Source organism: Acanthopagrus latus, chromosome 2, assembly GCF_904848185.1.
Source record: "Acanthopagrus latus isolate v.2019 chromosome 2, fAcaLat1.1, whole genome shotgun sequence".
Taxonomy (NCBI): Eukaryota; Metazoa; Chordata; class Actinopteri; order Spariformes; family Sparidae; genus Acanthopagrus; species Acanthopagrus latus.
Window position 1 is genome coordinate 31,583,598 of NC_051040.1, and position 26,602 is coordinate 31,610,199.

Sequence of the window (26,602 nt, forward strand, 5' to 3'; positions counted from 1 at the left end):
GCTGGTGACACACTCAGCCTCCGTTCCGTTGATACAGATGGGGGCTGTGTGTCATTTGAGGGACTGCAGTTTTTGGTACTTCTGCATGGGCTTCTTTTTTCAACCCTGGAGGTTGGTGCTATGGAAAGCACTTAGCTGCCACACAAGGAAAAAAAAGAACAAAATTATCACGTATTAAGTGTAAAGTTTCAGCTTAAAATGTCATCATTTATGTTGTATCAACTTAAAAATGTTCATGTTATAACGTGATGATTTATATTGCTAATTGATTAAGTTCTACATCCTGCTTGGAGGCAGTGTCATTTCTCATTGATCAGCTGGAGGCACCATGCAGTACAGCTACTGACAGTTCTATCTTTCTGCATGAATTTTTACTTTCATAGAGAGTTATGAGACTGTATTATGGTCTTTTTCTTCATAATAGGCAGAAAAAAACCTCTACTGGTGTTTTGGTGACTAACTGGCTTGTATATGATACTCCTGCATTTTTTGATGTATTTCAATGACGTATTACTCTCTTTGAAAATTGTGCAGCAGTGAAGTACTGCTCCTCTTATATCAATGTGGACTGGGAGGGTAAGAGCATAGGTTGCTAATTTTAGCCCATATAGTAGTGTCGAGATAATTAAGCAGGGTTTTTTTTTTTTTTTACTGACCTGACTGATAGCATTAAGTTTAAAATGAATTGCAAGTATAGATACTTATTTATTTCCATCAGATAAATGGCAAATAATGTTATGATAATACATAACAACAAGCATAACAATAACAACATACATAACAATAAGTATTGCCACGGTAACACAAGAGAAACCACCTATTTGCATGTTGGAAATGTCCCGTCTGGTTTCATTACATTACATTACATTAACATTACTGTTGAATCTTCTAATGTTTTTCGTGCAGATTCCCCGCTTGAAAAGGGGCCTGATTCATCTACCCTGAAATGATGAACTGGATTTCACTCAGTGACCAAACACTTTTCCATTTTTCCTCCTTTTATTTTGGCAGTTCCACATTTCCTGAAAATATAGATAATACACACCACTGTTCACATTGGTTTTTAACACATTTTATCATATTTATTAAGCCATTTTTAAACCCAGTTTTTTATATATATATTTATAGTATTTATAGTATTTTTTTAAAAAGTTATAGTACATATATTTTACCCATATTTAAAATCACTACTTAAACATTTTCTCATAATTATTTTACAATATTTTTAGAGTGCAATTATTTAAGCATTGTACCATATTTACCCCATTACCAAAATGCAATTATTTAAATCAGCATGTTAAAAGCCTTAGAAATTAGCAGGGCCCACTTCACATGGATAACAAACACTACCATCACCCTTTCTTCTTAGCAAACACCAATAATATTTTGAACACATTCACAATCATCACCTCCAGACATTAACGGAGTCTCTTTGTGCCAACCGTGTGGCTAAAGCTAAGCAAATGTTAACTGCATCAGCGCAGATTTCGGCTCTTCCATTCCCTCAGAGCTCAGTTCCTGAACGGCTGCCAGTCGGCTGCTGTAGATCATCAGTCCTGCATGCCTTTACTGGCGATCGCGGCAGTTTCTAAGACAGTCTCTAACTAAATAGGGCTCAAGTTTTTTGCCGCAAGTTAAAGGCAGGAACACACCGGCCCACCCGTTGGACGTCTGAAGCATTTGGAGAGTCTCGGACGAGGTCGGGAACAAATTTGTTCGGTGTGTTCGGCTGCGCTGGAAGCTTTCGGAGCTGCTGGGACATTGTCTGCTCCGACTCAATATGAGAAGTCAGAGGAGGAGGGCCGTCGGACGTCTGAGCCAAAGGATTCTCTGATTGGCGGTGTGCTAGCGAATCAGCACGGTGTGTGGGAGGGGCGGAATACTGTGTGCGCGTTGGTTTTCTATGCACTCCGTTCCGTCATTCCCGTTGTCATGCTTTGCAGGACTGGCACAGACTGGCTGTTATGTCCGTTCAGGATGAATTAATCTGTGTTTGTTTGGTAATGCCTCGCTTCATGTTAAGTATGAAGCTGTTTTTGTCTGAAATAGTTAAGTTTCGTTTTGATCGAAAGTAAAGAGAGCTGCGTGCGTGAACCTCTCGTCCAGCGTCTTGTTTACACACTAGCGCCACCCGCTTATTGCATCTCGCGCAAGCGGAGATCGTACACGCTACTGTGGCGTTGGCAGCACGTCGAAGCGGTGTGTTCAATGCACTTTTCTGCCGAACGGGTCGACAAGAGGCAACCGAGTGGTTGGATAAAGGCAGTCAGCTGTTGGTTTGAGTCTGGGCGGTGTGTGGGGGCTTTACAAACACAGGTACCACCTGCAATACAACCATAAAGACCTACATGAACAATTCAAAACTAACGTTAGCCAATCATTAACTGTATAGTTAATAATATGCAAACTTCAATATTTGTTTATTTATTGCGAGTTATATCGTCATCGCAGTACTGAACAGTGTTATCGCACATTGCAGATTTTCCTCATATCATGCAGGCCTATCTCTTAGCTGGTCTAGCCACTCAGATCTTTATGCTTGCCCATTTTTACTGCTACCGACACATCAACTTGGAGGACTAGATGAACAGTTGCTGCCTAATATATCCCATCACAGACAGGTGCCATTGAAACAAATAGGGCCCAACCGAATAATCATGATTATAATGTGAGAATAATCGTTATCTTCCAAAAGTTGCCCAATAGATTCTGATGTTGACACTTTTATTTTTACTAATAAAGTGCAGGGAGTGTTGGTTGGTTTTCATTAGAAATTATGAGTGGGACGAGGCTCTGGCTGTCAAGGAGGTCAACATAAAAAATAAAATCAAAATAGATATGAACAGCTAGTATGGATGCACAAAGCAGCAGTCATCAGTGAACAGCACATAAGTGAAAGCTGTAAAGGTCTGCAGGAGCTTCACAGGAACTAAATGTGAATAGATTGAGGATAGAGACCCCACCAGAGCTGAAATGGACCAGAAAAAGTCCTCTCTCAAATGAACTGACAACTTGAACACAAATAACTAAGTCCCTTTGCCTGTTGGTCCACTTTATGGCGACTGAGTGATGACGGGACATGTTTTTTATAGGTATGATTTCAAAGGTGCCTTCCCAGGACATATTGATAGTGAGTTTACTGGGTACTTTCTGATTTTAATCTGCAGGCATTATGAAAATGTAGGACAAACTTTGCCTTTTAATAGAAGATTTTGATTGTTGTTTGTGGTGGTTTGCAGGTACTTCACCTTGTTCATGAACCTACTGAATGACTGCAGTGAGGTTGAGGATGAGGGCCAAGCAGTGGGGGGACGAAAGAGAGGAATGTCCCGCCGCCTGGCCTCCCTTCGCCACTGCACCGTACTGGCCATGTCCAACCTGCTCAATGCTAATGTAGACAGTGGTCTCATGCACTCTATCGGTAAGCCAGCCACAACTGAGAAGCTGCAGCATTTAAAGAAATGTTGCCTTCTACATATCAGATACAAACAGAGTTTTGTCAGGACTACCAGTGTCCATTTCTTCCTTCCCAGGTCTGGGTTACCACAAGGACCTGCAGACTCGAGCCACCTTCATGGAAGTGCTGACCAAGATCCTGCAGCAGGGAACAGAGTTCGACACGCTGGCAGAGACAGTTCTGGCTGATCGCTTTGAGAGGCTTGTAGAGCTAGTCACCATGATGGGAGACCAGGGAGAGCTGCCCATCGCCATGGCACTGGCTAATGTCGTTCCTGGGTCCCAGTGGGTGTGTATCTCCTCTTGATACAATAATTACTTTGACAGTGGGCATAATGCTTATCTATATATCTGTTGTATTTCCAGGATGAGCTAGCCCGAGTCCTGGTGACACTGTTTGACTCCCGCCACCTACTTTACCAGCTGCTGTGGAACATGTTCTCTAAAGAGGTGGAGCTGGCTGACTCCATGCAGACTCTCTTCAGAGGAAACAGCCTTGCCAGCAAAATAATGACCTTCTGTTTCAAGGTAGAAATCACACACGACTCCAGCCATGTACTGTATTAGAAATGCCTACGTCTGGCATGAGACGTCTCCCTAAAAGTACATATTGTATTTGTATTTAAAAAGTATTCTGTTGTTTTATGTCAGGTATATGGTGCTGCATACTTGCAAAAGCTACTGGAGCCTTTATTAAGAGGGGTCATCACTACCCCTGAACACATCAGCTTTGAGGTGGATCCCACCAGGTGAGTACCTGCAGCTTTGGCCATATGCAGAAAAAATGGAGATCTTAACATTGCCCATTTGCAAATCCTTCCCACACTATAGTGATGGAAAGCGGGTCAGTAATCATCAGAGTTTCTGTTAAATGCCTAATGGTGGTGTAGGAGAAATGTATCCTTCAGGTCCAATATTGTGGATGGCTCAGATGAGTTTCATTCAGTGACCAGTCGAGACAGAAGTTGACAACAGGGATGCTGCTACAATCAAGCTTTTGGGTGCAATGGGAATGTGTAATTGTAATTGTAATGTAATTGACTCCGCACTAGACACAGGTTTTTATCACTTTGGCTTGACTTTGATCTAAATTAAAACCTGAATGAACACACCAAATACTGCCGCTTGAAGTGATGGTGCTTTATCAACATTCAATGGTGGCACATACATAAGGAAGGAATTTAGGATTCAGTACATGTAGGACATTGTATTAATGGACTGGTGTTGGGGGTAGAGCCCCTTTCATTCCTCTGAAAGCTACTCAGTGGTGTTTTGAAGCCTAAAAGCTTGATTTCCTGCGTATGAAAATACCTGGATCACCATCTGAGCCGGCTAACTTGAAGTATGATTTAATCGTGCAGCTCTTCAAAATTCCTTACCAAATGTTACTGGACTGAATGGTTCAAATTATGACGGTGAAACAAGTAATGTTGCAAGGGTTGTGATGATTGTCAAAAGAATTTATCCTTTGCAGTGACATCTTTCACACTGGGTTTAATGTTTTCTCATCTGTCACAACTGTTTCTGGCACATTTGTCGTGTAAAAACGTGACGACAGTTATGTACAACATAACTGAGCTCATTCTCATGTAGAAGGGAAGACACCAAATCAAATAATATATAACAAAAGTAATTACAGCAAAATTATTTTCTTCTACAGTGGTGTTGACATGGTTGTAATTAGCACTGAAGAATCTCTGACTTTATGAAGTCATACTTGTTACTGACATTGTTTCACTTACAGGAGGGAATGTTTTTTAAGACTACTTGTTAGAAGTTTTTGTCCTGGGCTATTGCACATTGCACCTCTTTGCACAATAATTAAAAGCCTCGCTGACAGGAGCTTCTTGTTTGTTTGTTAGGCTGGAACAAGGTGAGAACCTGGAGGAGAACCAGAGGAACTTGCTGCAGATCACCGAGCGGTTCTTCCAGGCCATCATTGGTTCCTCCAGCGAGTTCCCCCCCCAGCTTCGCAGTGTCTGCCACTGTCTTTACCAGGTAGACCCTCCTCTCTCAATCCACTATGGCCCCCAGCTGCTCACCCAGCCTCTCTGCTCTTACCTGTGTGTGTGTATGCAGTGTCACTTGCGCATTTCAAGCTCCTGCCTCTCCACTATGAGGTCTCCTGATGCTGCTCCACTCACTGCTGACTACATTACACGCATCCGTGCACAGCTATACATACCTTTTAACTATATACATTCTGCTTGACCAATGAATCGAGACCTTTCTGTTTGATCATTTTCATATTCCCAAAGCTCCACATGCTCAGTGTTTCCTCCTCATCATTAAAAATAAGTCAGAGCAGAAAACCAACAAGGCACCATGGGACAATAAACTTGTATGTAATCCCAAAACAGCAGCTCCTTTTCCTAGCTTTTGCCATCATGACAGTATTTTTTTACTGACCTTACCTTGTAGTGTGCCAGAAAAGCAGCTTTCCAGCTGGACCAGAAGACCCATCCAATAGGCAACGGCAGCAGAAAGGCTGCAGCTGAGAATGATATTCATTAACCAATATGCTGACAAGTATTGTTGAAAGTAATTGATGATTTGGTCCATAAAATGTCAAATTTATTTTCCAATTAAATGCCCATCATCATTTCCTTATGTAATGTGTAAAAATATCAAATATGTAAAAAGCGCTGCCTTACATCTGTGTTTTGTGTGGAGCATTCCTGCGGGATAGGCAAAGTCTGCTTCTTGCTTTTGTTTACTGACATTATCTCTTTAACTTATTATTATTTAACTTATTATTACCTCTTTAACTTCCAGGATGAATAACTTACAAGCAAACCATTGTCAAAACACAAAAAGTGCCAGAGTCATTCATAATAAACAACAAGCTACAACCTTATTTTTATCCAAACGAGCTGTACAGACTGCTTTGGTCTTAAAGTGCAGTTGCGGCCAGGTGAGTGTGCAGGGACTGTCTGGGCAACACCAAAAAAGGGAAATTTTACCAAAATGACTTCACACATCTTTGATCGTTCATTTGTTGTTCTGCAGAACTTGGGGAATTGGAACACATTTTCCATGTGTGGAGTAAATAATTAAGTTACTGATTAGATAAGATAAGGCTTTTAGCTTTCCAACATCTGGTAGCATATACAATTCTTTGGTTGCTCATAACTTTTGATGTCATGTTTTAAATTTCAATATAGCTGATTTACCAACTCAGTTGTTTTGTTTTATTAAAGATGTTAAGAGCATCTATCAACATTTATAATTGTTCAGTTGTCTGACAGCAGTTTGAGAAAAAAATTACAAATTTGCACGCTGTTACTGAAGTAAGCTATCCAGATTGAGATCACATATTAAGATCCAGCCGAGAGGGGGCCTACTGATGATGGCAGAAGCTTGTGAAATGCAGCTCTGGATGAAGCAAAAAATGCTCTGATAGAGTAAGGCAGGCTCTGTTTCAGGTTTTATAGGGTACTGGGGCACATTCTCCAAGACTGCACTGCAGTGATTCCCCTGTCAGACACGTGTTGCTGAAAAATATCAAAACTGTGATCACACCTAATCCTGAGCATTACTGTTGTAAACCGAGACTACTCTGTTGAAAAATCATATTCAAATCTGTACTCTTTCCTGGCATGTCAGCTGATCACTATCAGATGCCTGTAAGTTAGGATTCTTTTGTGAAAGGAAAATAACAGGAGAGAGGGATACAGGAACAACATGCAGCAGAAGTCTGACTGGAAGTACACTAGATCGTTTCCTGTCACTGTGATACCTTAACCCTAACAGGGTGCTCCCCGGTAGAAGATTAACAGCTCATATCTGCATTATATCTGTTAGTCCATAAACAACTATTATCACAAAGAATTACGCACATACATTCAGCACTGGCATAGCAGTGATCTGCATTTGCTTCACAAATGAAACCCAAAGTGGCTGTGAACGGTTCAGTGTGTAGGTTTGTTTTTTCTTCAGACATTAGATCTTTTACAAAAGAACGTCCTCCATGATGTCCTCACTCTGTTGCTTACTGGGGCATTTTCACCGACAATATTAAGTTCCCTGATGAACACAAATGAGTCAACACTTCAAGACTGAAATATGACAATTTTGAAGATGGTATTGTTTTAGTCTTTGATGTTTGGATCCTTTCAGCTATTATGAATACCATCTGCTTCCACTCTGCTGCTGCACATTCATCTCACAGACAGTGAATTTGGCCAGAGGGTTGCCAGATCAGGTCAGGAATCTCAGCTATCATTTCTTGCTCTATCTACCAATATGACATTCTTTTTGCAGAGATCAGCCACCGTGGCAGCTTTGTATGCAACTTTCCAATCGAAGGAACAGTCCAACTAAAAATACAAATTCAGACATTATCTATTCACCTAAATCTTGATGGAAACCCTCTGGTTAAATTTAAAGTCTCAGGAAGCCCCCAGTTGATTTTTAAAAGATGTTGTTTATACACTTTAATAAATCTTTACCATAACTGCTAAGCTGAACACATTAGTGCCCATCCCATCTCAAGTGGTTGCACGAGCTGTAAATAACGCGCTCAAATAACAACTTTTCAAATCAGTTTTGGATCTCAGGGCTTTCAGAGACTTAAATGACGCTGGATGAGTTGTATGGATTATGGAGCTCAAAAGTTTGGCAGGGACATTTTCCTACTGTCCATGTCGAAAACTACCAATTGATTAGGTGTGATCACAGCATGGGAAGATGAAAAGAGACTGGCCAGTATTTATTTATTTTTTTTTTTTTTTTTTTTTTTTCTACTGAACACTGAGTTTGACTGTCCTTTCCTCCTGAATGAAAAGCAGCTTCACACTACTGCTGCTGCCACCTTGCCTTTACTACAGTGAAAAAGAAAGCTCCACAGCTGTCTATTTACACTCAACACAATGAATGCTCTTTATGGGTAATATGTTACATTGTTTTACTAATACAGACTGCTTCATATTCACACCCATTATAAGTGGTCTGAGTTTTTTATCCTAGATTCAGTATTTTCCATTTGTTGACATCTTAGATTTTTTGCATCTGTGTGTATGCGCACACACGTGTGGTGCACACACACACACACACACACACACACACACACATACACACACACACAAAAACAAAATCTCACACTAATACAGTCTGCTGAAGTCAAACCACACCAGCGCATGCACTGACACGCTTTAAGTCCCCTGAGCAGTGATGACCACTGTTGTAATGCAGTTTTGATTTTTCTGTCTCACTAGATTGACTGTGTGTCCCTCCAAGGGTTAGAGGGGTGGGTGTGTGTGTGTGGTGGTGGTGGTGGTGGGGGGGGGGGTTGTAGGGTGTGTGTGTGTGTGTGTGTGTGTGTGTGTGTGTGTGTGTGTGTGTATAGCTGGTGCTGTGACCATGATTGTGCTCATCTCTGTTCTGTAGGCTACTTGCCACTCTCTACTGAATAAAGCAACAGTAAAAGAAAAAAAGGAAAACAAAAAAGCAGTAAGTTTGGAGAATCTCCTTTCCCTCAGACACTTTTCCCCTAAAGCAAAAAAAAGCCTTTTTTGCATTTATTCATTTGATTTTTTCATTTCTTCATTTTTAAAAAGTTGGTTTTAATTTGGTGTTTCTCTGCAAATGTTTTTTTTTATATTTTCTTCATATTCAGCTTTGTGTAAAACCCTCTCTTAAAATCATTGTACTAATATCGGCACCATCTGATGTATTTTCAATTAACAGTTCTCAGGAAACTGTGACATTCTCTTTTTTCTTACTGGACTCTCTCTTTGCTCTTCTGGAGACATTTTCTCAGAACATTTCATCTACACTCAAGTCATGTTACCCCATTTTTTATGAATCAGTCTAATAGATCAGCCTCTCACACACACAAACCTGCATGCCTCACAAGCCAACATGGCTTGATAAATGACATGAATGGTCTTTAGATGAAATATTCTGATAAACTTGCCTCCCTTTTTTATGGGTTGGATTCTTCAGCTGTATGGTCCTTTCTCCCACCATACACAATGAGCAATGTTCTTATTTAAGAGTGTGATTTTCTAAATTCAAATTTGTTTCCAGTCCTATCCCTCAGAGCCATGCCACTTGCACTCAGACTTGCCCCCATTTCGCTTAAATTCTTACTTTAGATTATTAGTGGACATCACTTTAAATTGGACTTGCCATCAAATGTCTCGCTTTTGCCTCTAAAATCTTCCATTTGAAAGTAATTTCATGTAAAGGGGCCTAATAATGTTCCCTAAATTTTTTCATATTTTGTGATCAAAATATAAAAATGAAGACATTCATCACAGCATTGAAATAGGAGCTCAGCAAATTTGGGCAGTATGCCTGATTGAAACTGTAATCCGACCCTATATACACTGCATAGTGCGTAGATCTGAACTGAGCTGAGTTGTTTCTGGCCAAAATCAGATTAGGCCTCTAATTTTTGAGAAAAACAGATTCACAACACTCAAGGAGGTATCTGTATTGTTCATGGTGAGATTACTGAAATGAATTGACAAGCTTTATTAGTATGTCTGAAGTTTTCTGCCTTTGCACTTTAACCCTGACCCACTGTTATACATAGCCACACACAGCCCTGAAGGAACCTGGATCAGCCATCATGTAGCACTGGAATGATTTAACATCTTACCTGAATTCACTTGAATGAATTGAGGATTTATTTCAACCACACCAGAGGTGATTGCGGAAAGACAGACCAAGAATGTTTTGTTGAGTTTTGTTTAGTTGATGACGAGCGTTTGTTACTGTGAGTTAACGAGGCACTTAAACACATCTTGGTGAAAGAGAGAAACTCTCAGAAGATGTGTAGGAAAATTCTGTAGTTGTAAAAACATCTACCTTTCTTGACATTTTGCAACTTTATTTTGTTACTTGTTTGACTTAGTAGTGAATTTGCTGCTCTACATCTCCAGCTGAAAGTATGGAGGCTATCAGACTATCATCTCGAGGTAGAAAGTGTTATTATGAGACAGGATGCACTGGGGCTAGCTGATTAGCTTGCTAATTTCAGTGGACATGTCTGCAACACAGCACATAGGCGTCTTTACGGTGGCCCTGAAGTGCAAAACACAACAGCAAATCAGAAAACACGACAACAAAACAGAAAACACAATGGCAAATCAGAAAATACAACCGCAAATCAGAAAACACAACACATTAACCAAAACAGAAAAGGTAGGTACCCTCGGCCGACATGAATCGTCACTGATTGGACTGGTCCGTCCTTTGAACTGGAAGGACATGACTTACATGTTTTCAAAACAAGAGCGCCGCCAGTGACGACATACGGGCTGATATTAGAGAACATTTTGATGCAGGACATGGATATGATGATGTTTGTTTTATGATGTTTTACCTATTTTGGCCATAAGCGGTCATATTGACTAGTTGTGTCTTCTGATTTGTTGTTGTGTTTTTGATTTGCAGTTATGTTTTGTGATTTGCTGTTGTGTTTTGTGCCTCAGGGCCACCGTACGTCTTTGACATAATATGAACACTGTTGTTTATTCACACGGTTAGCTATATATTTTAATTCTTTATATTAAAATTCTGGTGAATTTGATTTCACAGATTGCCACTTAAAGGGACCGTTAAAGTAATCCTGAAATTGGACTCTTTATCCGTGTGAAAATCCAGTACCAGTTGCATGGTCATTGCATCCAATGATGAAACTGGAGAAGGATGTTTTTTGCATCCTCGCTCCCTGTTTTCTTACCAGTCTCTACATCATGGACATCTTGTAAAGAAATGTATACCTCATTGTTCTGTTCCTTTTCATTCCAGCTTAAGCAGTGGTGCCATGTTTTATTGGCATGTCTAATCACTGTACTGTAGACTGCACAGAACTGAATAGTTCTGAATGGTGTTGTGTGAGTGCAACAGTATTCCAGTTTCACTGCTCTTTTCTCTGTACATTAGCACATTATTAATATAGAGCCATTATAGTAATTAAGTTCTCTGTTAATCTTGTCATAGTGGGCAGCATCAACAGTAGTGTTATACATTGTATGATGTGAAATGTATTCCCTTGATCTCTATCAACTGGACAGCCGCAGAGATCCGGGAGATGCAGCGTCTCCTCGGTCTCTGTAGCTAAGCACCCAGTTCTAAACTCCAATGAGGTGCAATGTCAAGACAAATTCTTGGTCACTGTTCACTGCCCAACATCGAGCTTCACACACATCACATCTCAGAGGCGGCTTTTGGATTAGGAGGAATATTGTGCCTCCGTTTTAGAAAGACAGTGCGGCAGATTGCCGCACTTACCTTGGAGCAAATGTGCTGCCTTTTCTATCTAAAAAGGGCTACTGTTTCATGTATTCCCTTTTAATGATGAATGATTCAACGAAAACAGAAAAGATTAAAGTGATCTGACATATGTTATTGAGGTCTGGGGCAGAAGGGATGTTCTTGAGACAATGAATTCATGGATAAGCTTGTTGTGATTTTTTCTATAAGGCCTCCTGTTTGTATGCAGCCGTTTAATCTATTGCCATTAAATGAAAACATGGCAAACGTGTAAACATTTCCTTAGGGATTTTTAGTAAAACTTAATTTGTAATTTAGTTTAGATTATTCCTAATCAACACATACAGTCAGGTCCATAAATATTGGGACATCGACACTGTTCTCTTCTTTTTGGCTCTATACACCACTACAATGGATTTGAAATGAAACAAACAAGATGTGCTTTAACTGCAGACTTTCAGCTTTAATTTGAGGGTATTTCCATCCAAATCAGTGTAGGTGTAGGAATTACAACACTTTCTATATATGATTCCTACTTTTTAAGGGACCAAAAGAAATGGGACAAATTAACAATAATAAATCGAACTTTCAGTGTTTAATACTTGGTTGCAAATTCTTTGCAGTCAATTACAGCCTGAAGTCTGGAAGGCATAGACATCACCAGACGCTGGGTTTCATCCCTGGTGATGCTCTGCCAGGCCTCTACTGCAACAGTCTTCAGCTCCTGCTTGTTCTTGGGACATTTTCCCTTCAGTTTGGTCTTCAGCAAGTGAAATGCATGCTCAGTCGGATTCAGGTCAGGTGATTGACTTGGCCATTGCATAACATTCCACTTATTTGACTTAAAACACTCTTTGGTTGTTTTAGCAGTATGCTTCGTGTCATTGTCCATCTGCACTGTGAAGCGCCGTCCGATGAGTTTTGCAGCATTTGGCCAATATGAGCAGATAAAATTGCTCGAAACACTTCAGAATTCATCCTGTTGCTTTTGTCAGCAGTTACATCATCATTAAATACAAGGGAACCAGTTCCAGTGGCAGCCATACATGTCCATGCCATGACACTACCACCACCATGCTTCACTGATGAGGTGGTATGTTTTGGGTCATGAGCAGTTCCTCTCCTTCTCCTCACTCTTCTCCTCCCATCACTGTGGTACAAGTTGATTTTGGTCTTATCTGTCCATAGTATGTTCTGCCAGAACTGTAAAGGCTGTTTTAGGTGTTACTTGGCAAATTCTAATCTGGTCTTCCTGTTTTTGAGGCTCACCAATGGTTTACATCTTGTGGTGAACCCCCTGTATTCACTCTGGTGAAGTCTCCTTTTGATTGTTGACTTTGAAACACACACACCTGCCTCCTGGAGAGTGTTCTTGATCTGGCCAGCTGTTGTGAAGGGGTTTTTCTTCACCAGGGAAAGAAATCTTCTGTCGTCCACCACAGTTGTTTTCCATGGTCTTCCAGGTCTTTTGGTGTTGCTGAGCTCACCAGTGCATTCTTTCTTTGTGAGAATGTTCCAAACAGTTGATTTGGCCACACTTAATGTTTTCGCTATTTCTCTGATGGGTTTGTTTTGTTTTTTCAGCCTAATGATGGCTTGCTTCACTGACAGTGAAAGCTCCTTGGATCTCATCTTTAGAGGTAACAGCAACAGATTCCAAATGCAAGTGTCACACCTGGAATCAACTCCATACCTTTTACCTGCTTAATTGAAGATTGGATAACGAGGGAGTAGCCCACACCTGTACATGAAATAGCTTTTGAGTCAATTGTCTCATTACTTTTGGTCCCCTAAAAAGTAGGTGTGATGTATAGAAAGTGTTGTAATTCCTACACATACACTGATTTGGATGGAAATACCCTCAAATTAAAGCTGGAAGTCTGCAGTTAAAGCACATCTTGTTTGTTTCTTTTCAGATCCATTGTACTGGTGTATAGAGCCAAAAAGAAGAGAATTGTGTCGATGTCCCAATATTTATGGACCTGACTGTATGTCTAGCACTTACACCATGCTAACATGTATTTGATCAATACCATAGCTTCATTTGTAAGATATAGCGGGATTCCCAGTTTCCTGGATCACCCGGAAAATTACTAATCTGTAGTTATCTGCAGCTGTACATTGTCATGCATTCTACTGAATGATTCCATCAAATACCTTCCCTACTTTTATGGTAAAAACAAAGCCATCGTAGTCTAGTTTATGTAAACTGAAAATGTGCTTGAAATGATCACTTTAAAAGAGAAAAAAACTCCATAAGGTAAAACTCTGGTTCATTGGAAAGTGAATGTATGGTTGTGTGTGCTCATGCATGCAAATTTTGGATACTGTATGTGTTTTTGTGGGTTAATATCAATACTCCTTTTATCGGATATGGCTCCTTCTGAATGGTGTTCTTTGTTGTCTTCATTTTTGTAACAATGTACCATTTACTTTACTTTGAACTGGTACTCCTCCCAAAAAGACCAGACTTTTATTAATCATTTTCGGGGTAGAATTGTACTGAGTATACAAGTGGAGGAGATTTTTAAAGATGCATTTGTCGATATGAATAATTTTGGCCAAAGTGACAACATTTAACCAGTGGAATTCATAGTAGCTAATGCAGGGCTCCAGGGTGTAAGTTTTTCAAAAGTGATAATGTAATACTTGACAGATAATGTAATATATATATGTTAATTTTCAGTCCAGAGTTCTACATTTTTTGTTTTAAGAATCTAAGAATGTTATATACACTGGATTTGAAACATCAGATTGACTATTGGGTTAGATTGCAGACCTTGAGTACTATACAGCCATATGCATATGTGCAGATACTCAGGGACATGAAACTACATCCTGGTCCTACTGAATGGGTGATGGACTTACCTCCTTGGGAGACCAGAATTCCAGCTCAGAAAAGCTTCTGAGCAGCACTGGAGACCCCAGGTAACTCTTCCCTAAACGTACCTCTTCACTTCACAGATTTCCAACAAATTACTCCCTCATGAAAACAACCACAAACCAACAAAACAACTCTTAGTAACACTTCATTTGAATAGGGTATACACAAGCATTGATAGCACCTACATACACATTACATGACACCTGACATAAATATAGGCCAACATATTCACTCTTTAATGGTTATTATACCACTTTCTGTGTCAAATTGACATCTTACTCTATGTCGAGTGACATAGTGGTCAGCTGACATACTGTCATACTGATAGTATGTTATGAGGTTTAGCTGTATAAATAAAGGTTAAATAAAAATGTCAGCATCAAAATGACAAAACTTCATGACAGCTGACATGATTATTTTTCAAACTCCTTTTTGGGGTTCATTTAAATCCCATTTTGTTGACATGACGTCATTTCTGCAATTGGATTTTCCATTATATCGTCACTAGTTTCGTTATAAGAATTATGCTTTTGATATGTTGATCATCTCGGACGCCGTCATCCTGGCCACTAGAGGGCCTGCAAGGGAGAAAATGTTCAGGATCTCTCTCAGTGGTGGCTAGCTGAAAATATGTCTTGCAGCATTGAAGCTTTCTCTCTTTATATGATCACTTGGTAAGTGAGTATGCAGTGTCTCAGCATCAGTACCTTCAGATTTCTGTAGGATTCCAGAAAAAGTTTGATAATGGTGGTATAGTGGTAGGCTCTAGACTAGTTTTTATTGACCATGTGGCTACATGTCTATCAGAAAATAGTTTGATTGAATATGATGATAAAATGGTAGGCTACAGGCTAGATTTTTGTTATTGACCACACCTTACATGATAATTAGAAGTTAATTAAATGTTGAATATGGAGAATGTTTATTAAAAGCTATATTTTTTTTAGGTAATGTAAGTATGACAGTATGTCAGCTGACCACTATGTCACTCGACATAGAGTAAGATGTCAATTTGACACAGAAAGTGGTATAATAACCATTAATGAGTGGATATGTTGGCCTGTATTTATGTCAGGTGTCATGTAATGTGTATGTAGGTGCTATTAATGCTTGTGTATACCCTCTTCAAATGAAGTGTCACTGAAAGTTGTTTTGTTGGTTTGTGGTTGTTTTCATGGGGGAGTAATTTGTTGGAAATCTGTGAAGTGAAGAGGTACGTTTAGGGAAGAGTTACCTGGGGTCTCCAGGGCTGCTCAGAAGCTTATCTGAGCTGGAATTCTGGTCTCCCAAGGAGGTAAGTCCATCACCCACTCAATAGGACCAGGATGTAGTTTCATGTCCCTGAGTATCTGCACATATGCATATGGCTGTATGGTACTCAAGGTCTGCAATCTGATGTTTCAAATCCTGTGTATATAACATTCTTAGATTCTTAAAACAAAAAATGTAGAACTCTGGACTGAAAATTAACATATATATATTACATTATCTGTCAAGTATTACATTATCACTTTTGAAAAAGAAAAACAAAAGACCCACCTGAAAATGTAATAAATTCCCAATAATGCAATAAGGTATTACATTATCGGTAAAAATACAAGATCACTCAGGGTGTTTTATTACATTATTGGTGAAGTTATTACATTATTGGGATTTATTACATTTTAAATCGAATTATGTGCAAATTTTATTACATTTTCAGGCGTTACTACATTTTCAGGAAATTATTACATTAGGGCTTTCAGTCTGCTGTGACTTTGTCCACAGTGCCCACTACAATGTCAGAAAGCAGTGAAAACTCCTGGAAGGAAAAGACAAATGTGGATATTTAAAAGAAAGAAAACATGGTTATAAAACAAAAATGATTCTATTTACTAAATTACTTATGTTGAGTTTTAGCATATATTTTTTTCAATATTCTCTATGTTATCAGGGCTTGTATTTAGGCAACAGATGAAGGGATAGGGCTATTTTTTATTATTTATTTTTTCCTCGTCAGCAGCAGTGTGCTTTAATTGTTATTTTACCATTGTAAGTTTGTGTCTTTCTAAACATATCCCCATTCATAAGTACTTCATAATCAAAATTATTGCAACAATCCGTCTGTATACAGGAAAACTGTGCACACAGATTTGGTAGTGTAAGTTCAAGCTGGAGCAGGAGTTTGGTCTGGATGTTGGATGTTTACAACAGACACAGTTTGCCTTCATTTGCTCATCCAATTTAGTTTGAGTATGTTTATTTATGACTTGTCTGATCTGGAACTTGTGACATTATGTTGTAAGCCTTCTTAAACCAAGATGTGATTTGCGGGTTGCTATATACCTGGATGCTCAACTCATGGCTCATCTGTATCATGGCACGCCTTCTTTTTTGTGATGATTCCAGTTTTCATTTTTCACCAACAGAGAGGAGTTGGTTGGGTTTCTTGTCCTACTCTCCCTTTCTTTTCTTTTTCTTGGGCTGCAGCTCGAGTGAGACCCTCTCTTGCGCTTGTTACAGCCCAAAATGAACTGAGATTGTGTCTAAGTCTCACTTCATATGTCTTCCTCCACTGTTCCTCCTCTTAAACCTGACATTGTTTACTGTTTTCATAATAGCTCACCTTACTCTGCTCTGTTACACATGTTGCTACATGTATATTTTGTTATTCCCATCATTCCCTCCATGGCTCTTAATGTAATTAAACCTGTTTTCAATATTTTCTCCTTCCATTTGCTCAAACCTGGTTCCCTGCTCAAACCTTTCCCTTCTTTTCCATCTATTCCACATTTCCCCTTTATTTTCCCCTCCTATGTCTTGCCCTGCTCCATTCATCCTTCAAACAGGTTGTGAGTCAGCGGTTCCCACAGAACAGCATTGGTGCAGTGGGCAGTGCCATGTTTCTACGCTTCGTCAACCCAGCTATTGTGTCTCCCTATGAGGCTGGCATCCTGGACAAAAAGCCCCTGCCCAGGATAGAACGGGGTCTCAAACTCATGTCCAAGGTAATGCCATTCAGTATGAGATGACGAGAGGGACACTGAATATTAAGTTTACTGTTGTGTAATGGCATTTGAAAAAATAGTCTTGGAGGGAGAAATAAATGTACTAGATCACTCCATAGTAGTTGTTTATATGAAAATATGTTACAGATGATTGATAAGCATGCAACATTAGATAATACATAGTTGAATTGTTTTGATGGTCTAATCTTCTTTACAATTTGTTTGAGATCTGCCAATAAACACAGAAAAAAGGAAGGATAAGAACAGCAAGTGCAGCATGCAATGAAGGATATGCTGGGTTGGGAGAGAAGGGAAAACTGACTGACAAGACAACAACACAATAAATCTTATTAGAGCTGTGGAATCTTGAGTGATCCAGCTTTACTCACTACAAGTTCGTGTCTTAATGTCTAAGAATTTTTTTTACAAAAGTGTAAAATACATAGATTTTATTAGATTCGTCATTGTGACTGGCAAAGACTGGCAAATTACGACTGCTGTCACATTCATAATTTTACAGCCTTTTGTCATCAACAGCAGTGTTGAAACTAAACCCAAACCTTAGTATTATGTTCAACATTAAATCCACTGTACACTATTTCCCAAGGATCCTCACCAAAGTTTACTCTCATATTTAACATTTAGAAAACATTCTTCTCCAAAATAGAAAGCTGAAATAGAAAGCTATACATTTCAAAAACATAGATTGATAATACAAGCATAGTATATATCATGGCGTTTAGAGCAAGCAGCCACAAAAATTGTTTACCACCGTGTCAGAACAACCCAGAGCAAGCTTAATGTCATGGAAGCAAGTAGAAGAAGTATGATGTGCAACTGAGCATACACTCTTACACAGAGCTGCCTTCACACCTGCATGTCCCAACCTACAAAGCAGTTCTGCCCCAAATGCTTCTTACTGTACCAAATCCAGATGTCAGTGACCAAATTAGTTAGAAAGAAAATGCAGTACTATTTTAAAAATGCCTGTATACAACAACCAAATGTTAAGCTTGTCTGAACATGTATGAGTTATATAGTGATGTAGTTACTAGTTATAAGTAAATAGATTATCTTTCATTAAGCCATACCTTGATGTCTGCTTTCATCACCCTTTCTATGGACACAGTGAATAAACAAGGCTGCACAGACAGAGTGAACGTTTCATTATAAACCCTTTCTTGTCTTTTTTTAATATTATAAATGGCATAGTAATATTTTTTCAGTATTTTAAGGGGTCAATATGTGTGTAGGCAATGTAGGAGCCATAGATTTGCTATAGTTAGCTCTGCTTAATTTACTTTCTCTTCGGTATGTTGAATGTCCAACTTTTTATGAGGGTTGGGACTTAACAGCCACAGTGGGTAAAAGTAACATGCGTGATATCAGTTGGATTTAGAAACACATACCTCCACCACGGAGGTTATGTTTTCACCCATGTATGTTGGTTGGGTGGTTGGTTGATTGGTTTGTCAGCAGGATTACACAAAATCTAGTAAAGGGATTTCAGTGAAACTTGGATAAAGAATGGGTTTCGGTCCAGAATAAAGGTTAACTTTTGTTCTGCATTTGAATAAATGGACAGATCAAGGATTTTTTTTCACTTTCTTTAACATTGCGAGTTAGGAGTTTTGGTTAATTCCTCAGGGAATGATGCATGGATGTTGCTGATCAGGCTTATTTAGGTGACTGCTATCTGTAAGTGAGTACAACTTGCTGGAGATCCTAGATCTTAAATTATTTTAAAATATGGATTGAAATTGAAAATGTGGTGGAATCCAGGAATTTGCTGCCCTACCACTGCCAAAAATAGCAGGAAGAAAAAAGGAATGAACATCCTTTTATAACTTGTCCACTGTTTTGTGTCAAGGTCAAACTTCTTTTTTGACAAGAATTCCTGGGAAGTAACTGTTACAAATCAAGTACAAAGTGTGAATCGCTACTTGCAATAGGTACTTGCACAATCATCACATGAGAGAGCAAGACTTCAGAAACCCAGAAGTCCAACTTTAACTTCTTAAGCTGTGAGTAAGATTTGGGCCAGTTACTGTGTTTGACTGCAAACACATCATGAGTCTAAGCAAGACTATGTAACTCTTACTGAACTGCAGGCACTGTGGCCACAAATTCCAGTGATGGCGTACTACTAAATCTAACGAAAGTAAAAGTAAACAAAACTCAGCATTATAATGTGTAATGTCATTAACTTGAGTGGTGAACGCCTGCGTAGTCTAGCAGTTGTATTGTTTGAATAAGTGTGTACTGAATCTCTGTCGTGTCCTACAGATTCTGCAGAGCATCGCAAACCATGTCCTGTTTACAAAAGAAGAGCACATGAGGCCTTTTAATGACTTTGTGAAGAGCAACTTTGATTCAGCTAGAAGGTAAGACACCTGGAGCATGGTGCGACAGACATCATTCAGTCTCTGGCCACAGATGTGTTCAGTCTTGCTTCAGTCTTTTTTTTTTTCCATATGGTAGATGGAGACCTGTTTAGCCTACACAATGCCACTGTTTGCCAGAAAGTCAGCCAAGTGAGAACTTAGGGCTTCTGCTGAGCCATCAAACTAACATGGATTTTCTCTGTGCAGACTTTGGAGGAAAGGAAAGAGATAAAAAAATTTTTTTAAAAAAACATAGTAGATAATAGAAGATCTTTTCATTTTAAATTTGGATTTACTCATTTTAACCTAGTTTTGCAAAACTCTCATTAAACTAATCTAATAATATAAATTCATCTTTTTTGGTGCAACACACCCTAAAGGTGTCCTAGAACTTGATGTACAAGAACACAAAACTCTTCGAATGACAACATTGTCCTACAACACCACTAGTGTCAAAGACTGCCACAGAGTATGTCTAGTTAAAGCAGGGAAATGCCTGGTGTAAAGTATCTATTGATTGAGCGTGTCCTCTCTCCACTCCACACCAGGTTTTTCTTAGACATTGCATCTGACTCTCCGCCCAGCGACTCAGTCAACCACAGTCTGTCCTTTATCAGTGACGGCAATGTGCTGGCCCTTCACCGCCTGCTGTGGAATAACCAGGAGAGGATTGGCCAGTACCTCTCCAGTAACAGGTCAGAATAGATTATTTGATAAAGCAGAACACTTTTTAGTTCTGCCACATTATCTTGATAATGAAGTCATTTTAGACATTATTTCTTCATTAATATCATTCATTAATTATAATTTCCAGGGACCACAAGGCCGTTGGCAGGCGACCTTTTGACAAGATGGCGACTCTGCTGGCCTATCTGGGACCTCCTGAACACAAACCTGTAGCTGACACTCACTGGTCTAGTCTCAACCTGACCAGCTCCAAGTTTGAGGAATTCATGACCAGGTATATCTACCAGCCTGTGTTCACTTTAGGAACCCTCAGTGGGAAATGTGTTTCAAAACTTAACTACTGCCTCATATTTGCTCAAAAAAATGTGCATCTGATTTATAATCTCAAAGACTTCAGGAAGCGTTCATTTTCTCCATTGGCATTCTTCCACACTCACTGTTTACTTTATTGCATTGGAGCCAACACTCTGTCACATTCTGACTCTCAAGTCTGCATTTTGATGTCTAAAAAAACTCAATTTTGCATTGCATTGTTAGTGACTGACTAATAGTAAAACAAAATAGATTTTGGGTGTTTTTTCTCTCTAACCAGCTCATTCTTGGTACTGGAGAAAAAAAACTGCGGCTACACAGCTAGCAAATGCTGTGGCTCTACCAGTTACATTATTTTGTAATTCTCAGAAGTGACAAAAGATCGTAGAGAGAGTTTTTCTCCTTCTGTTGTCTGTGTCTTTGTCACGTTCAGTTCATACCCTGAATAGTGCTTCTGGATGTCCTTTATATGCTATCAAGTAGTGCACAAATAAACCCAATTTGTTTTCTGCACCTTATAACTCCACCCCCCTGATATTCTGATTCTGCATAATTGCCTGAGCCAATGGTTCAATAAAGATGTCAAAAAGTGTCGGAGATAGACAGCACGCCCTTCTAGTTAACATTTCTTAATCCAGTTACCATCTACCTTCCCTCTTAATTTCTTTGACCATGTTAAGTGTCACTCGATGGTTTGTACTTTTATGCTGTCTTTCTAGTTCTTTTAGTTGCCCAGTTAAGTTTGTGTAGCGTTCCAGTCTGGTTCTTTTGAGGGCTGCTGTTTGTGCTGTTAGTTTACCTCTTATTGCAGCCTTCAGTGCTTCCCATAGAATAGTTGGGTTCACTTCCCCGTCATCATTTTCCTCCCTGTATGTGATTATATCTCTTTATTTCTTCCACCACATTATTATTCAAAAGGCTGACATTCAGCCTCCAGACGGTGTTCCTGTCTCTACTGGTTAGATTCACTGTAGGGCTGGGCGATATAGCCTGAAATTGAATCTCCGAATTTTTCACACCAAACTCGGTTTACGATTTTAATCATTTTTTTCCTTTTCAAAAACAAACTTCAAATGACAAAGAAATTGCATTGGATTTATTTTAATGCTTTTATTTTAACAAATTTGCCCTGCTGTTGTTAACAATGCACCTTCAAACTCACTTAAAAAATTGAATAAAAGTTCATCCTTTTCAAATCAAATCAATCTTTATTTATATGGAACCTTTCATACAAAGAAAGCAGTTCAAAGTGCCTTACATAGATTTAAAAAAACAAAAAAACAAACTACAGCAGAAAAAGAGAAATAGCAAATAAAATCAAGAGAAGCAAATAAGAAGAACCCAACCCAACCATCCCACCCCCACAGACATGCACAGACATACACAAATACATACACACTCATACACACACTTGCACATACACACGCAGACACACAAACACTCACACCTACACATACACTAGCTGTCACTACAGAGACAATCAATGAAAAGAATGTGTCCCTTTCTGATAAAATGTGTTTGTAAACAGAAATTTAACATGTTCGATTGCTTGCTATTATAAAAACAGTTCCGTTTCCCCATTGGTATTAAGTGTGAACATAAGTTTCATTAAATATCTTGCAAAAGGTGCCTTTTGTTTACAAAAGAATTGTATGTCTCTGAATATATGTAAACTAAATTAAACATCTGCATAGTTATCATCACGTGTTGGTAGATGTACAGGACATGAGGTGTGTGCTTGCTGTCTTTCTATCACATTTTTGGCCAGGAAGACGAGCTTGTGTGCTTCCTCTGCAGAGGACCCGCTGTGGCTTCATAGCACAAACCTGGGGTCGATCATGTGGGTGAACCTCCGGCTCCACTATATGGGCACCATATCTTTAGTTATATGCAGCCTGACTGCATCCGTAACAGCTGGCCACCGGGATCCTTTCTTCTCATATGGAATGATTAAATGATTCCGCTAATGTTGGCTGCGTTATAGCAGGTGTTTGTGGGCTGCTGCGCTCCTGTGCATCTCGTAGTGAACAACAAGTGTTCCACTGGGATACTGTGTCGGTCCACTGCCTTTAGTTCCAGCAGCCTTCAAACAAATTTTGCAGTGGACCGTGGTTTGTTCGAGGTCTGACGCCACAAAACCAAGCTACTAATGAGACAGTGCCTTTTTAGGAACAAGCTCTTAGCTTGCTGCATGTTGTGTTTGTTTCTCTGTGGAAAGTCAATGCAGGGAGGGCAGAGCCCACTATGAACTACAGGAGCCCATGGGGAGCGGCGGTGGAGCAAGTTAAAGAGAAAATCTTATCTGAAAATTTTATTTATTTATTTTTATTATAACTCAAATTAATCGATTTTAACAATTTATCGCACAGCCCTAATTCACTTCACGTTTTATTGCACTATGGACAGACAAGTCTGTAACTCCAATCCTACAGTTTTCTACTCTGCTCCGATCCCCTCCAAGTGAGGTCTAACACAAGACAAACAAACAAGTTGCAGTTTAAAAGAATGTAACTTGAGTAGTTAACAATCAAACAAAAACAAACTGATGGGCCTGCCAAAATAAATAAACGAGCAGCCTCCCAGTCCAACCCAGCAGGGCCATCAGAACTGGGGCTAAACCCTCTAGACCAGTGGTCCTCAATTATTTTTTCTCATGCCCCCCCTAGAGGACAGAAATTTTTTCAGGCCCCCCCTGAATTGATATACTATTGAGAATCTGATAATATTTATTTATTTATCTCTATAAACCACTGTATGAGTTGCAGCATTCTGCATACAATCACCTGATTATCAAAATGGTTTCATGCTGTCCTGCAATAGTTTTTCGGCATAAAACACAAACAGGTCTTTCCTCATTTCCAACTGTGTTCACGGTAAACCCAAGGGCTATGTAAGCATCGTCATATTTCCTGCTCCATAGTTCCTGACCGAAGGATTTGCAAAAGAGCTTGTGTTTGTCTCTTTTTTTTTAGATTTGTGTGCTGGTATCAACATGGAATATTTTATTTTGAAAAGTAACCAGAAGTTTTATTGTTATTTTGCTTTACTTCTGGTCTGCTCGGTGCAAAATTCAGCTGAATTGCTGCGTCTTGCTCCGGCATCTGCCAGCTATGTTCTGGAGGACTCCGGACTGCCAGAGCTGGGACAGAGCAGATATGCAGCGCAGCGGACCTGCTGGATGTTAACTCAGACTGTGTTAAAGTGAAAGTGAAACCTATCAGGTCCGCTGGCGTGGTGGATGTAACACAGCGGACACATAACCAGTGGAAATAGACCTTTGCGTCCTGCCCCCCGACACCTCACCGCGCCCCACCAGGGCGGCACGGCCCACAGTTTGAGAATCACTGCTCTAGACTAACACAACAGAGGAACCTAACCTAATTGAAATGAAAACTTGACAACTGCACCCATCAGAAAAACATGAGTCAAAATCATACTACCTCAGCCGACCTCCCAGCTGACTGACTGCACACCTTGTCTGGTGGACTGAAGTAAGAGCATGAGCAAGAGAGAGAGACAAGAGCCCAGTGTCCCACCCCCTCTTATTGGATTCTCCCGATCAGCCAGACTTCTATCACCTGGCAAAGAAAAAGGCCAACCACCAGCTACAGTGACACATCCTGGCCAGCAGAGAGGGAGCATGTAACAGTTTGTCTCCACTTGTGTTTTTGTATTTAGTCTCTATCTGGTGTATGTATGTCACTCCATATGTCGGTGATTCCTAGTTCTTTCAGTTGTAATTTCATGTATCTAGAGATGTGCGTGCTAGTTTTCCTCGTACTTGCCGTGTCTAGGTTGTAGTTTAGTACCATAGTAAAGTCCCCCCTGCAGAGTAGGGCTCCCTCCATTTCCAGAGCTACGATATCAAACAGTGTCTCAAAGAATGTCTACTCACTGTTGGGTGGTGAATACACATTGATTAGTGTTACCATTTGTCCCTCCATTTTCCCCTTCACTGCCACATACCTCCCCTCTATATCATAAATTTCTTTATTTCATATTTCACACAGTTTCTAATTCAGCTTTTCTCTTTCATATCATTAACAATGTTAATATTTCCCCTCAGAGCATCTGTCTGTCACTCATATTACAAAACACAATCAGTGATATAATAGCAACTGCTTAGATAAAAAAAAAAATATATATATATATATATATATATATATATATATATATATTAAGGAACAAAACTTGGTCTTGCAAGGTGTTTGGGGGTTTTACACTTGTCCCCCTTTTCCCTGCTGGTGAGTTGGCGTTGAAGCCTCTCCTAGTTAAAGGGCCCCCCATAGAGGCAGAGATCTCCGCAACAGGTAATCTCCCAAGCTCACTATAATCATCCAACTTTCAAATTAAACTCCAGAGCTCCTGACCTGGACTTTGTGGACATTTTCCATATTCTCTTTAAACCCTCTGCCCACAAGTGGTCCTGTGTGTCCTTCTGCTTATAATCTGATACATGAACACTTCTTTAATGAGAAGAAGGAATAAGAAAAAATACCACATATGTGCAATTCAGCTAGACAGAGCAAAAAAAAAAATCCTTGATCTCCAAAATTGAGGTAACTTAGAATTCATACCAATTTTGTGTCTTACTTACTGACTGTAGTAGTCCAAAAGGTCAATCAGGGAACAAAATAACTAGCTGTAATAAAAAGCAGTAGGCTTTCTGTATGTGCTCTGTCCATTTCAGGTCCCTGTGGTTTTTCACCTTCTCACCTCCCTCTCTCCTCTCACTCCCCTTCGTGTCTCGCTGTCTTTTCTTCACTCTTATCTCCCGTCTCCAAATCTGGTCAACTTGCATGCAGCCTCAAGTCTCTGCAGCAGTGTAGGTCTTTCCTCTCCCGGGTCTGACACCTGCCATTCTCTCTGTCCCATATCATTTCTTCTTGATCTCCCTTCTGAGTCAGATACCTTATCTTGGGGTTTGCTTTGTTGTTCCTGTGAAGCTGTAAGTATTCCCTGGACCTCGGTACTCCACTCCTTGACTCGACCGTACGCTCCTTCAGCATCTCAATGTCTTTCTTTTGAGCCCACAAATCTACATCCACGGTCCTGAATTTTCTATTCGCAACCTCTCGAAAGCTGTCAGCCCTTGTTTCAACTCCTTTCAGATTGTCCTCAATTTGCTTGCCAATTTTATCTTAATTTAGCATCCACGCTCAATTTTAGCCTTCCTGTTATCTAAGCCACCCTGTAGGCTAGCTTGCCACACTTTCACCCAGCTAGGTTCTCAGTGTCATTACCTGAGTTACCTGTTCATGTTCCGCTTCGACCTGCATCTTTCTGGGCTGTTTTTCAACTCATGTCTTTTTTTCTCTTCCTTTCGTACTTTGTGTTCTGCTCATGACCTACTCTTGTCACTTCGAGTTGCAGTTATGGGGTTTCTTTCGTCTTTTTTTGTTATTTGGTCAGGAGCTCCTCTTTTTTGCCGCCTATCGTCTCATCAGGTGGCAAAAAACCTGAAGTCCTGAAGTCTTTCAGATGTAATTTTAAATGGACTTCCTGTGTTTAGGTTAGTTTCCTATTCCTCTTTTGTTCCTCCAAGCCAAAGTCACCATGACTTCATGCTTTGAAGTTCATGCCAAGTTGCTTTTTAGAGCTTGGTATGAACCCCAAGCCAAATTCATATTCAGTCAAATGCTATGAATAGACTGAATAGAATCCCA

At 39.7% G+C, this 26,602-nt stretch overlaps 1 protein-coding gene across 7 annotated transcripts in view; it reads left to right on the forward strand.

Annotated features, from left to right (window-relative positions):
* Positions 1-26,602, forward strand: part of nf1a (neurofibromin 1a) — a 159,907-nt gene that overhangs the window by 72,402 nt on the left and 60,903 nt on the right. For 5 of the 7 annotated variants that reach the window (XM_037073420.1, XM_037073429.1, XM_037073448.1 and 2 more), the window contains 10 exons: positions 3,240-3,421; positions 3,534-3,745; positions 3,823-3,984; positions 4,108-4,205; positions 5,319-5,454; positions 8,845-8,907; positions 17,395-17,553; positions 19,840-19,937; positions 20,486-20,632; positions 20,752-20,898. In XM_037073420.1, the coding sequence (XP_036929315.1) occupies positions 3,240-3,421; positions 3,534-3,745; positions 3,823-3,984; positions 4,108-4,205; positions 5,319-5,454; positions 8,845-8,907; positions 17,395-17,553; positions 19,840-19,937; positions 20,486-20,632; positions 20,752-20,898 (1,404 nt within the window). The remainder of the gene's footprint in view (positions 1-3,239; positions 3,422-3,533; positions 3,746-3,822; positions 3,985-4,107; positions 4,206-5,318; positions 5,455-8,844; positions 8,908-17,394; positions 17,554-19,839; positions 19,938-20,485; positions 20,633-20,751; positions 20,899-26,602) is intronic. The other 2 variants (XM_037073437.1, XM_037073472.1) reach the window with 1 other exon arrangement.